This window comes from Tupaia chinensis, unplaced genomic scaffold, assembly GCF_000334495.1.
Source record: "Tupaia chinensis unplaced genomic scaffold, TupChi_1.0 Scaffold000647_1, whole genome shotgun sequence".
NCBI lineage: Eukaryota > Metazoa > Chordata > Mammalia > Scandentia > Tupaiidae > Tupaia > Tupaia belangeri.
The window spans coordinates 4,339,385-4,352,988 of record NW_006160168.1 but is presented as its reverse complement, the minus strand read 5'-3'; the positions used below and the strand labels follow the sequence as shown (position 1 = coordinate 4,352,988).

At 42.7% G+C, this 13,604-nt stretch overlaps 1 protein-coding gene across 3 annotated transcripts in view; it reads right to left on the bottom strand.

Moving 5' to 3' along the window:
• The window catches only part of DCLRE1C (DNA cross-link repair 1C), a 60,709-nt gene extending 58,644 nt beyond the window's left edge, over positions 1–2,065 (bottom strand). The window contains exon 1 of one of the 3 annotated variants that reach the window (XM_014592077.2): positions 1,801–2,065. In XM_014592077.2, coding sequence (XP_014447563.1) covers positions 1,801–1,909 — 109 coding nt within the window. In that variant the 5' untranslated portion in view covers positions 1,910–2,065. The remainder of the gene's footprint in view (positions 1–1,800) is intronic. The other 2 variants (XM_006159761.3, XM_027776253.1) reach the window with 2 other exon arrangements.
• Positions 2,066–13,604: the final 11,539 nt, after the last annotated feature.

Here is a 13,604-nt window from a genome sequence, read left to right as displayed (position 1 = left end):
CTCAAAAAAAAAAAAAAAAAAAAAGAGTCAGTGCTCGCACCAACGCTGTGAAGAAGGGCAGTATGCTGATACCTGGGTTTTACTTTAACATACTCTGCAGTGTGACGTGTGTACAGGAGCTGTGATGCTCTAATTCATTCACCACTTCACAGGGTAGTTGTAGCAACCTACTGGAGCTGCTGTGGACAGTCGCACAACAAGAGGCAGCTACTAGGGTGCTTCGGTTTATCTTTGTTTCCAATCAATGCCAATGGCTGTGCTAATTAATCATCATAATGAATATTAATATTAAAACTGTTTTCATTGCTGCAGGTAGTGTAATGGCTACAGCACTGGACTCCCACCTGGCCGACTGCAGTGTGAGTACTGGACCTGGCGGCCAAGCAGGAGAGTGGCGTGGGTACCCAAAATCCCAAGAAGAGGATGGAAGAGAAAGGAGTGTACTGTGGCCTTTCCCCTGGAGGGTGATTTCTCAATTTCTTTCTCACTATCTCTCTGGCAAATGTAAGTGCCTTAAGGCAAAAACTTAAAAAAAAAAAAAAAAAAAAAAAAAAAAAGGGTGAACAACTGTCAGCAGTAGAGGTTAGGGAGGCTGGGCCCCACATGGCCTACTTTATGGTCTGAGCGCTGACAGGCAGCTTGAAAATGGCTCTCAGGCAGGTGTGCTTAAAATCTCAAGAGGAAAATGGAGAAGGGATTGTAGCATAGCCATCACCCTGAGGATGCCTTCTCACTTTCCCTCTCTGTCTCTCTCTGGCTAGCTCACCATCCTATAGCAAAACAAAAAACTGAATAGATAGATAGACATACAGACAATGTCAGGTGGTGGTGGCACAGTGAGTAATACACTGGGGGATTGCCTCATGGCCACCTCCTCTTGGAGATGTTTTTTTGCTATAGGGCACATGCGCTCACCAGAATGACAGAGAGAGAGAGAGAGAGACAGAAAGTGAGAAATCATCCCCCCCGCCCCGGGGGCGGCCATGCCGCAATCCCTTCTCCTCCATTCTCCTCTCGGGATCTTGGGCACACACGCACACGTGCCCGGCGTGAGTTTAAGCCACCAGGTCCAGGACTCAAACCGCGGTCGGCTACATGGGAGTCCAGCGACATAGCCATTACACCAACTGCTGGTCCCATGGGACGTGATTTCTTGCTTTTAGTGTCTCTGTCTCCGTGGCAAGCGCATGCACCCTATAACAAAAATCTCTCAAAAATAATAACAAACACTACATTCTAAAACGTGCCTAGCTATGAAATCATAGCATTCTGGCCTAATACCCTCTATGAGGTAAAACTGTATTCTGCCGGCCTAGGCTAGCATGAATCTTTCATATAGGATGGACAGAACGTCGTCGAAAAAGAGGAGCTTGTACCTCCCTGGGACTTAGAAACAGGAAGTTTGATTCGACAGAGTGCGTCTGCGTGCACCTGCTTGCTAACCGGTGTCTAAGAGTGCGGCAGCTTATAACAAAGAAGCAAGGCTATAGAGGTAAAATGGACCCTCGCTAACCTGATACTGGCCAGTAGGAGAGGTACCAAAAGAACTAACAGCAGTGCCTGACTAACCGGCCCAGCTCAGGGAGCCCCGGGTAGGGTCCCTGTGCGGCTGGGCTGTACAACTCCGGGAATAAATAATGCCTTAGAGAGTGAAGTGCCGGATCGGGTCCAAGCGCTCTGGCCGGTCCATCTCTGGCCTCCTCGGCCTGCACTCCCCATTCTCGACCCCGCGATCCCTGCCTGTCCTCCTCTCTGCTGCCCCTGGAGCCCCGGGAGTGGGCAGTGCGCGGGGTCACTCACCCTTGTGACAGTGGGACAGGAAGTAGGCGCGGGCCTTCAGATTCTCCCTGTCGAAGCGGTCTATGGAGATGATTGGGTACTCAGCCATCTGTCCCTGGAAAGAACTCATAGCGCCGCGGACCCCGGCGTAGCCCCCACTAGCCGGCCTGGGAAGCGGAGGCGGACCCTAACTCAGCCTTCACTTCCGGGAATTCAAGAGCAGCCTCGCCATTGGTCGACAGGGCGCAGCCACGCCCAATCAGAGGAGCCCGGCGGCCGGGGGCGGTGCCAATGAGCATCACGCCTGGTTCCTGCGTCCCAGCCAAGGGATTTAAATTGTCCAGTTTCCCGCCACCAGGTGAGCGGTGGCTTCGCCTAGTGCTGGGGTAGCGCGGTTTAGACCTTAGAGTCTCTTTCCTACCTAATCAACAAACAAAACATGGCGTTACTCTGGTAAAGAGTCACGCGCAGGGGAACTGAAACCCACATAGCAAGGGGGCCCCACCCAAGGAGACTAAATGGGCTGCGGAGCTGTGCCTGGAAATCGCGTCGCGTTGTACTTCTTGTTATCTAATGATAGTCGGAAAGCAAGCTCAGTTTTTTCTTTTCTTCCTAATTTCTATTTCATGGGGTAACAATGAGGATGGTATGAGAACAATGGATCTGGTATACGGTAGATTCACTAACTCTTCTCTCTGCCATTTATTATGCATAATCTGCAAGCTAAGTAAATATCTTTGATCATTACTACTCAGATCCAGGATCCTAGGGCAAATAAAATCTCAATGAGATCTTAGCTGCCAGTTTCTCGTGCTCCCACCTACAGCCCCGCCCCCCAAGTTTTTGCCTTGGGCACGTGGGCTGGACAAGTGGGAGGAGACAGTGAGCGGGAACTTGAGAAATCACACTCCCCACCGTCAAACGTGAGCAAGCCTCAATCCCTTCTCGTTCTGGGATCTTGGGCGTGCGTGCACACACGCTGGTTCTGATTTTGAAGCCACCGAGGGACCAGCAGTTAACATAATGGCTATGTCGCTGAACTCCCATGCAGTCGACCACGATTGGAGTCCCCACCGGGTGGCTTAAACTTACGCAGGGTCGTGTGCCTGCGTGCCCAAGATCCGGAGAGGAGAATGGAGGAGAAGGGATTGCAGCGTGGCCATTCCCCGGAGGTGAAGGGTGGGGTGGTGATTTCTCGCTTCTCGCTTTCTGGCTCTCTCTGTCTGGCAAGCGCACGTCCTAGAGCAAAAACCTCTCTTTGAAAAAAAAAAAAAAGAAAGAAAGAAAGAAAGAAAGAAAAAAGAAAAGGGACCCGTAGTTAGCGTAATGAAGCCACCGGTCCAGGACTGGAACCATGGTCAGCCATGTGGGCAACATAACCACTATGTCATCCGCTGGTTGCTCTGGCACCTTTTTGAGCTGTATATTTAGGAAATTTGAAGGCCAGGTTCGAGAAAACATGAACGATTGGAATTTTTTTTAACCACCTAGAAAAGATTTACTAACATACGGAAATTCACCAAGTAAGTACAATGTCATCTTTTATTTATTTGTTTATCTATTTACAGTCATTCACTGTACATCAATACAGTAGACAAAATGAGTTTTTCCATCCAGTGTACTGATCTGTGGTCTGATCTTTCCATTTAAACTCTGGAAGTTAACATTCAGCTCCAGACTTGTCCCTACCATTAGGCTGGCCATTGTCTTGGTTGTTTCTTATACTCTTATTCTGTGGGTTGACTTTAGTTTTCCTGGTATAGCACTCCCTTCACCACATCTTGGAGAGCTGGTCTGGTATTGGTAAATTCTTTCAAGTTTTGTTTATCTGAGAATGTTTTTGTCTTTTTTTTCCCATATGAAAAATAATCTTGCTGGGTAGAGTATTCTTGGTTGAAATTGTTTTTCACTTAACACTTTGAATATATTTTCCCATTCATTCCTTGCTTGCATTGTTTCAGATGAGAGGTCCAATGTTAGCCTTTGAAGTAACTTGATGTTTCTCTCTTGCCAATTTTAGTATCTCATCTCTGTAGTTTTGGTCAATCTGGCTATGATGTGCCTCAGGGAAGATCTTCTTGAGTCGATTCTATGAGGGGTTCTTTGTATTTCTTGGGTCTGGATATTTGAGTGCCTCTCTAAGTTTGAAAAGTTTTTTACCAGGATTTCATGGAATAGATTATCAATACCCTTATTAGTTTCTTCACCTTCTGGGATACCAATAATCCGGGTGTTTGGGCATTTAATGGTATCTAGTATTACTCATATGTTATTCTTATTTTTTGGGTTACTTTCTCAGTTTATTTGGTGAATTTATCTAGGTCAGAGGTTCTATCTTCTACATCTGAAATTTTATTTTCTGCATGATTTAATCTGCTTTTGATATTTTCAAGGGAGGTTTTCATTTCCTGTATTACAGCCTTCATCTCTAACAATTCCGTTTGATTCTTTTTTATGATGCGAATCTCCTCTTTCAAATCATGTAAGAACTTCCTCACCTCCTGGAACTCAGTGTCTCTTTTCTCCTGCATCTTCTGGAAGATGTTGTCTCTATTTGCTTGCATCTCTGTTAGCTTTGTCACTATGAATATTTTACATTCTTTATCTGGCATTTCTATGAGTTCCCTTGTAATTCTTTGTGGAGGAAGAGGAGTTATTCTTTTCCATTAGAGGAGAGATATTTTATTTGTTTCTCATATTTCTTGTGCCTCTGTAGTGGTTTCTTGTCATCTGATGTATTATACATTTCTTCCTATTTTTTTGGAGTTAAATCTGAGCAATCAGAGGAATGCAGAAGGTGACCTGCAGTCTGTAAACTGTATCATCTTTCTCTCTTTGCACAACTGATTGAATCAAAACTGAAGATTAATCTGACCCTAAAAGTATACATATATTTGACTCCTGAAAATCAGTGTATGGAGGCTGAGCAGAAAAGTCTAGAAAATCAGTGTATGGAGGCTGAGCAGAAAAGTCAGAAAGGTAGAAAGATTAGGAAAAGGAATAGGGGAAAAAAAATGAAGAAGGCGGAAAAAATACAAAAACAATAAGAAAAAGAGAAGAAAAAAATTGGGGGCCAAAAAACGAAAATGGCCCGGTGCAAGTGGGGCTGCTTGGAACTCAAATATAGTTGGCTGCTGATTGGCTCATCCTGACTCCCGGCTAGACTGGGGAGTAGGAGGGTGAAGTCTGGGCAGATGGTTTTTGGTGGTTGAAATCCCAGTGTCATCTTTTGTGCCTCTTCCTGTCAAGTCTCCTTAGATGCCACAGATTATCAGTTACAAACAATTGAACACTTTGGAAGACTTACTTTGTACATAGCACCATGACAAGTCTTGTGGCAGTTACACAACCCTCAGGGAGTGTTCAATCTATTTGGAGACAACATGTTTGCAGAAGATGGCAAATAAATACTTCTACAAATACACAAAGTAATACGGGAATAAAACCAGAAAGGATGATTTTTTTTTTTTTTTGAGAGGTTTTTGCTAGGGCGCATGCGCTCACCAGAAAGACAGAGAGAGAGACAGAGAGACAGAAAGTGAGAAATCACCCCCCAGGGAGGATGGCCACTCTGCAATCCCTTCTCCATTCTCTTCTCAGGATCTTGGGCACGCACGCACACATGCCTGGCGTGAGTTTAAGCCACCGGGTCCTGGACTCGAACTGCGGTCGACTACATGGGAGTCCAGCAACACAGCCATTATGCCAACTGTTGGTCTCAGAAAGGACGATTTCTAACAGGTAAATCAGAAATCAGAATGCTACCCTCTGACCATATCAGTATTTTTCTGTAGTGTTGATACGGAGAGTTGTATTCAAATACAGATTCTTATAAAATATTTTTATAAAAACAGAGGAGGGGGAGATGGCCACTGAACTTGAACTGTGAAATATTGCTTTCAGGGACTAAAGATGAAGATGTTCTGCTGAGACTTCTCCCTCCAGATTCATTTCTAATGGGTAAGGCTACCTCTTCATCCTTCTCTCCATCTCTTTGTCTCTGTCTGTGTCTCCCTGTGTCTTTTCATTTTTCATTAATTAATTAATTTATTTATTTTAATTTTTTTTAAGGTAATGTATTCTCTGGGCTCTCAAGCCCCTCCTTTATCATGTTCATGTGTGCCTTTTCCCCTCCCTTTTAGGAAAGGGATGGATCAGGCCCATCCTGAGATGGCCACTGAACCTGAACTGTGAAATATTGCTTTTGTGTGAGGGCCACATGGTTTTCATTTTTTGCTTTTTAAAATTAAAATACAAATTTTTTATTGTCTTTTTTTCTTTCTTCTTTTTTCTTTATTTTCTTCTTCTTTCGTCATCTCTAATTCTTTTCCTTTTTCCTTTACTTCATTCCTTGGCTGCTCAGCTTCCACACACTAAATGTCTGCACAGGTCAAAGTGAACAGTTGCAGGACCAGCAGTTAGCGTAATGGCTATGTCGCTGGACTCCCACATAGTTAACCACGGTTCGCGTCTGGACCCAGTGGCTTAAAACTCACGCCGGGCGCATGTGCGTGTGTGCCCAAGATCCCAAGAGGAGAATGGAGGAGAAGGGATTGTGGTGTGACCATCCCCCCTGGGGGATGATTTCTTGCTTTCTGTCTCTCTGTCTCTCTCTGTCTGTCTGGCGAGTGCACATGCCCTATAGCAAAAACCTCTCAAAAAAAAAAAAAAAAAGAAAGAAAAGTGAACAGTTTCCAAACATCTAATTTTGATTAGGGTCAGAATATTCCTCAATTACCACTGAATCGGATGTACAAAGAGTGAAAAACAGAACAGGAGAGAGACTGCAGATCACCTCCTCATGCACGCCTTTGAATGCTCAGATTAAACTTCAAGATTTAGGAAGAAACACACCAGATGACTAGAAATCACCACAGGGTCACAAGAAATATGAAAAGGCAAGAAAATACCTTTCCTCCAAGGGAAAAGAGTAACTCCTGCTCATCCTCAGATAGTACGATGGAACTCATGGACATGTCAGATAAAGAATTTAAAATATTCATAATGACAAAGCTAACAGAGATGGAAGAGAAGAGAGATAATGAACTGCAGAAGAGGCAGGAGAAAGGAGCTGACCAGTTCCAGGAGGTGAAGAAGTTTTTGCAAGATCTGAAAAAGGAAATATACACCATAAAAAAGAATCAAATGGAACTATTAGAGATGAAGGCTATAATACAGGAAGTCAAAGCCTCCCTTGAAAGTATTAAAAGCAGGCTAGATCATACAGAAAATCGAATCTCAGATGTAGAAGATAGAATCACTGGCCTAGAAAAATCCACCACAAAGACTGAGAAAATTGCCCCCCAAAATGAGAATAATATGCGAGAAATACTAGATACCATCAAATGTCCCAACATCCAGATAATAGGTATCCCAGAATGTGAAGAGACTAATAAGGACATTGATAATCTATTCCATGAAATCCTGGAAGAAAGTTTTCCAAACCTAGAGAGGCATGCAAAGATCTGGACCCAAGCAATGCAAAAAAAAACTCAAACAAAATCAACACAAGAAGATCTTCTCCAAGACACATTATAGCCAGATTGACCAAAACCACAGACAAAAACAAGATACTAAGATTGGCAAGAGAGAAACATCGAGTCGCCTACAAAGGATATCCCATGAGGCTCACAACAGACTTCTCATTGGAAACAATATGAGCAAGAAAAGAATGGGAAAATATATTAAATATGTTGACTAAAAAACTATTTCAACCAAGAATACTGTACCCCGCAAAATTATCCTTCATATGAGAAGAAAAGACAAGAACATTCTCAGATAAACAAAACCTGAAAGAATTTACCAACACCAGACCAGCTCTCCGAGAAGTTCTGAAGGGAGTCCTATACCAGGAGAACTAAATGCAGACACACAGAATTAAGATTTCAAACACAACTAAGAAAATGGCCAACTTAATGGAAGGAACAAGTCTGGAGTTGAATATTATATCCCAGAATTTAATGGGTAAGATCAGAGCACAACAGAAGATAGATGCAGTACTTAAGACTGAACTGGTGAAATAGAATCTTATGACTTTTGACTAAAACATTACTGATTTCCTTCTAGGCTTTTTTTTCTGGATTTAAGGATTTTGGGTTTGTCTTGAGCTGTCAATAGGTTTATGTACCTACCATTTGAACAGAATCCTAACCTGTTTCCCGGCTTTAAGTTTTAAGCAAAGCTCTTTTAGCATTTCTTTTATTTTGATTTATTAAAGTTAAGACTGCTTTTCTTGAAATTAAAAAATATATTTAAAAAATACCTATTTAATGACTGCAGTAGCTGTATAGCATCAGTAGAACAAATGAATGCTCATACTTTTACATATTTCCTCACGTATGTATTCCTTATTCAGTCTATGACAGATACAGTACAAAGGAATAAAAGGAAATGGCGAGAGAGTCGCGGCAAAGAGAAAGGTAGGACAGAATACTGTGAAGATGAGGAAGCATCACTACACACACACACATATTCACGCTTTCGAGAGGCCAAAGAGGAAGACACAATCACTTACTTGCTTTTAGGAATCCTGAACAATGCTTTTCAGAAGTCCAATTTTCTGGCTACTGAATCCCAAGAAAAATTCCTCCTGTAGGTACTTACAGTGAAACTGTGAGATGTGGTTAACAATGTCATCTCTGTTTCTTCATCCTGCAACTGGGAATCGCCTTGGATTTCTCAGCAATCCCAAAACTCTTTGAACTTCTTTTGTCCAAGCAAGACTGAAAACTGCTATTATGCTTATGTTAAATCCCTAAAAATTTGTCATTGAGGTAATATATGTTTTGTTGGGAAATTTTTATAGGATTTATTTTTCTTCATTTGATGTACTTATAAATTGCCAATATAAGTAAATTGCATTATAAATTTGTTGGTTTATTCTTTTAGAATAAAGTATACACTGGCAAGTATACAATGAGATAATATCTGTTAAAAAGCATATTAGTTTGGGGAGCAGCCAGGTGGTGTAGTGGTTAAGGTGGCTGGGTCCCATATGGCAGACTGTGCAGTTTAAATCCCAAAACTGGCAGCTTGAAGAACACACCAGGCTAGTGTGTGCACGTGCCTGAAATCCTGAGAGGAGATTCAAGGATAAGGGCTGGTAGTGTGGCTATTGCCCCTGGGGGGTAATTTCTTACTTTCCTTCTTATCTCTCTCTCTCTTTGGTAAGCACACATGCCCTATAGCAAAAAAGTTTGTTAAAGTGTCCTAGTTTGCTAGGGCTGCCGTATCCAGTAACCCAAACTGGGTGGTTTAAAAAACAGAAATTTATCATCTCAGTTTCTGGAGGCTACAAGTTCAAGATGTTGGCAGAGCTCGTTCCTTTTGTGGCTCTGAGGAAGAAATTGTTCCACACTTCGGGTGGCTTGCTGGCAATCACTGATACTACTTGAACTGTAGAAGCATGTCTCCATTCTCTCCCTAATCTTCACAAAGGATTCTCCCACTGTGTTCTTGTGTCTGAATTTCTTTTTATAAGGACACCAGTCATATTGGATTAGGGGCTCACACTATTCCAGTGCAACCTTATTTAACTAATAGCATTTACGACAACCCTTTATCTAGTTAGAGTCACATGCAGAAGTACTGTTAGTATTTCAACATTTGAATATGGAGGGGACACAATTCAAACTGAACTAGAAAGCAATGTAAAACAACATATGATATTTATTTTACAAAATTATTTAATACAAATATGCTACTCTGCTAATCACTAAAGGTTAACAATATTAAATTCAAGATGTTCTAGTTTATCAGATTTAGCTACAGACAACTTATCTTCCATTTTTGTGTTTTTTAAAATTCTGATTTTAGTTTTAGAAGAAGAGAAATTTTGGCTTAAAACTCAGCAGATAAATGTGTGCATTTATTCATATTAACATTTCAGAGGCTAAGAATCTAGTAATTCAACTTCAGAGGCCTTCTTTTTTTCTTTCTTTCCTTTACAGTTATTTTATTTATTTATTTTAAATTTGACCAGAGAGAGAGGGAAAGCGAGAAAGCAAATTGCCAGGTCTGGGACTCAAACCATGGTCAGCCATGTGGGAGTTCAACACCTTAACCACCATGCCACCCGCTGGCCCCTCATACGCCTTTTTTATTTTTTTTCTTTTTTTGGAGAGGTTTTTTGCTATAGGGCACGTGCACTCACCAGACAGACAGAGAGAGACATAGAGACAGAAAGCAAGAAATCATCCCCCAGGGGGGATGGCCACGCCGCAATCCCTTCTCCTCCATTCTCCTCTCGGGATCTTGGACATGCATGCACACGTGCCCGGTGTGAGTTTAAGCCACCGGGTCCGGGACGCGAACCATGGTCAACTACGTGGGAGTCCAGCGACATAGCCATTACATTAACTGCTGGTCCCCCTCATAGGTCTTCTTTAAAGCCTCATCTAAACTATTACTGGTAGAACCAGCAGATGGCATAGTGGTTACATCACTGAACTCCCACATGGTCAACTGTGGTTTGAGTCCTGAATCTGGCAGCTTTAACTTATGCCAGGTGTGTGTATGTGTGTATGTGTGTGCTTGAAATTTTGAGGAGAATGGAGAAGGGATTATGGCATGGCCAACACCCAATAGGAGGGGGTGATTTCTCACTTTCTCTCTCTCTGGCGAGCGCACGCGCCATATAGCAAAAATCTCTCTAAAAAAATAAATTAAACAAATAAGTATTACTATTTATGAACTATTAATAAATTATTATAGTAATAAGGATTACTGTAATAAACTGTTGCCAGCTATGTGATCCTGGTTAACTTAACCCCTCTGGAACTCAGTTTTTCTCATCTCTAAAGTGGAGGTAACAATAGAGCCCACCAAAGTCTAGGACGATGGCAAGTACTCAGTAAACATTAGCTATTATTATTGGGTTGTCAGAAAAGTCGTGATGCATTTTTGCAACAGATGGCGCTAGTTTTCATTTTTGGAAGTAACAGAGTCATTCACATCTATGTTATTGCTATGTCATTTGACAGCTGACAGCTCTAACTTTATTCTAAAAAAAAAAAATAGGTGATTTGGTTGGGTTTCTGAGATGTTACAAGTTAAAAATGTAAGACCAAACTGTGTGTTTTCACCACATTTTACAGTTGTACTTCCCTGAAGGGATGACGTGCTAAGCTTGTGAGAAGTTGTGTAAAGTTTATGGTGACAGTTCTCTACAAGAACATCAGCGCCAACAATGGTCCACGAAATTCTGTGCTGGTGATTTTGATCTCAGTATGCTCCTCAGTCAGGGAGGCCCACTGAGGTCGATGATGACAACACAAAGGCATTGTTCAAGTCAAACCCACATTACACACAACATGAAAAATTGCAGAAACATCAACAATCCATCAGTTAAGCATGCATGACCACCTCAAGAAGCTGGGATACGTAAGCAAGCTCGATATGTGGGCTCCTCATGAACTTAAAGAAGTTCATTTGATGGCACATATAAACACCTGGGATGTGTTCATTAAACGTGAGCAAAATGATCCTTTTTTGAAGCCACTGACAACTGGTGATTAGAAGCGGATTGTTTACAACAATGTGGTGTGTGAACGATCTTGGTCCTGATGTGATGATTCACCTCAAATGACATCAAAAGCAGACATTCATCAGAGGAAAGTAACGCTCTCGGTGTGGTGGGATTTTCAAGGAGTCATGTTTTTCAAACTCTGACCAAGGGAAACAAACAATTCGAATGTGTACTGTCGGCAATTGGACAGTTTGAATGACTCCATCATCCAGAAACAGCCAGAACTCGTTGATCGTAAAGGAGTTGTGTTCCATCATGACAATGTGAGACCACACACAAATTTGATCATCCATCAAAAATTCTTACAGCTTGGATGGGATGCGTTGCCACACCCACCACACTTGCCTGACCTTGCACCATCAGACTTCCCCTTGTTTTTCTCATCAAAACTCCTTACACGGTATAACGTTCAACTCAGATGAGGCCATAAATCAGCACCTTGTTCAGTTTTTCCCCAATAAAGACAGGTCCTTCTATGAACAAGGAATTACGAAGCCTACTGAAAGACAGCAAAAGATTATTGAACAAAACGGGCACTATATCATTGATCTTTGTACTTTATATAAATAAATGACCTTTGAAAAACATAGAAAAAATATGTTATGGCTTTTCTAACAATCCAATATTTACTAAGTGCAGCTACTAAGTGCCAGGCACCATGCTTGAACCTGGAGGCACACGAGTAAATCAGCCGTGGATTATCAAGAGTTTACGATCTGGCAGAATAATAAACCCATGGAAGCAAACAATTGCAACATGTTTTATAGGAGCTTTAATAGACATGTGCTTGAGGTGTGGTGTGGAGACCAATGAGAGATCTCAATTTTGTTTGTTTGTTTTGTTTGCTCTCTGGAGAGAGACAGAGAGAGAGAGAGAGAGAGAGAGAGAGGGAAAGTGAAAAATCACCCGCTGGGGTGATGGCCAAGCCACAATCCCTTCTCCTCTGGGGGGGGCGCACTGCAATCCCTTCTCCATTCTCCTCTTGGGATTTTGGGCACACACACACACTAGCTTGGTGCATATCTCAGGTTACTGGTTAGGTTCGCCAATGGCACAGTTGGCCTTGTGGAATCCAGCCACTTTAACCCACAAAGCTATCTGCTGACCTAAGAGACCTCAATTTTGCAAGGAGAACTGGGTCACTAGGAAAACTTGTTAGAGAAGATAAATTTGAGTTCAACTTCCAGGCCCAAGACAGCTGAAGTCCCTGAATGAGCTTCATTCAATCTGGGCACTGCAATGAGCTCTTCTTAACCTAAGTATTGTGCTCAAAAGGGGGCACATGATGGGGACTTAGCAGGGTCGAGGCCAAACCAGCTGACTAGGGACCACATGAGGGAACTTGTACACCAAACCAAGGAGTTTAAAGTTTAACTTGAGCAGTAGTGGGAGACCTGGGGAATTTTAAACATGGACTTCCAGGGGGAGATTCGAACACCTTTTCTCAAAGTGTGGACGCTAGAGTAGTATCACCAACAGTATTTGGGAACTTGTTAGAAATAAAAATTCTCATCCCAACCCAGATCTACTGAATCAGAAACCCTGCAGGTGAGATCCAGTAATCTGTGTCTGAACGCACTCTCCAGGTGCTTCTGACAGATGCGGAAGCTTGAGGGCCCCCCGGGTTAGGGTTCGGAAGGAGCACTCAGGAGTCTAGAACAAGGAACCTGGGAAGGAAGTTGCTGCAATACTCTAGGAAATGTGATGGGGAGGATAAATTTATTCAACAAATAGTCACTGGGAACCAGCAGTTAGCGTAATGGCTATGTCGCTGGACTCCCACGTAGTCGACCGCGGTTCACGTCCCGGACCCGGTGGCTTAAAACTCACGCCGGGCGCGTGTGCGTGCGTGCCCAAGATCCCGAGAGGAGAATGGAGGAGAAGGGATTGCGGCGTGACCATCCCCCCTGGGGGGTGATTTCTCGCTTTCTGTCTCTATGTCTCTCTCTGTCTGTCTGGCGAGCGCACGCGCCCTATAGCGAAAAAAAAAAAAAAAAAAAAAAACAAATAGTCACTGATTGTTGAGAATGTATAAGGCCCTGATCCAGACACGAAAGACACAGCCGTGAACAAAGAAGACACAAATCCCAGTGGGTGTGAAGTGCACATTCTAGTGGGTATTGTTACTATCTACCGATGGGTAGTTCCAGATGCTGTCCCAAGTGTTTTACTTGTTATCTCATCTTCACAACAACCCCAATGAATAGGACAGTTTCTGTTCTCATTTTACAGCTGAGGAAACTGAGGCGAAGTAACCTGCACAGGTCATGTGGCTTGTACGTGGACCCTAATTCAAATC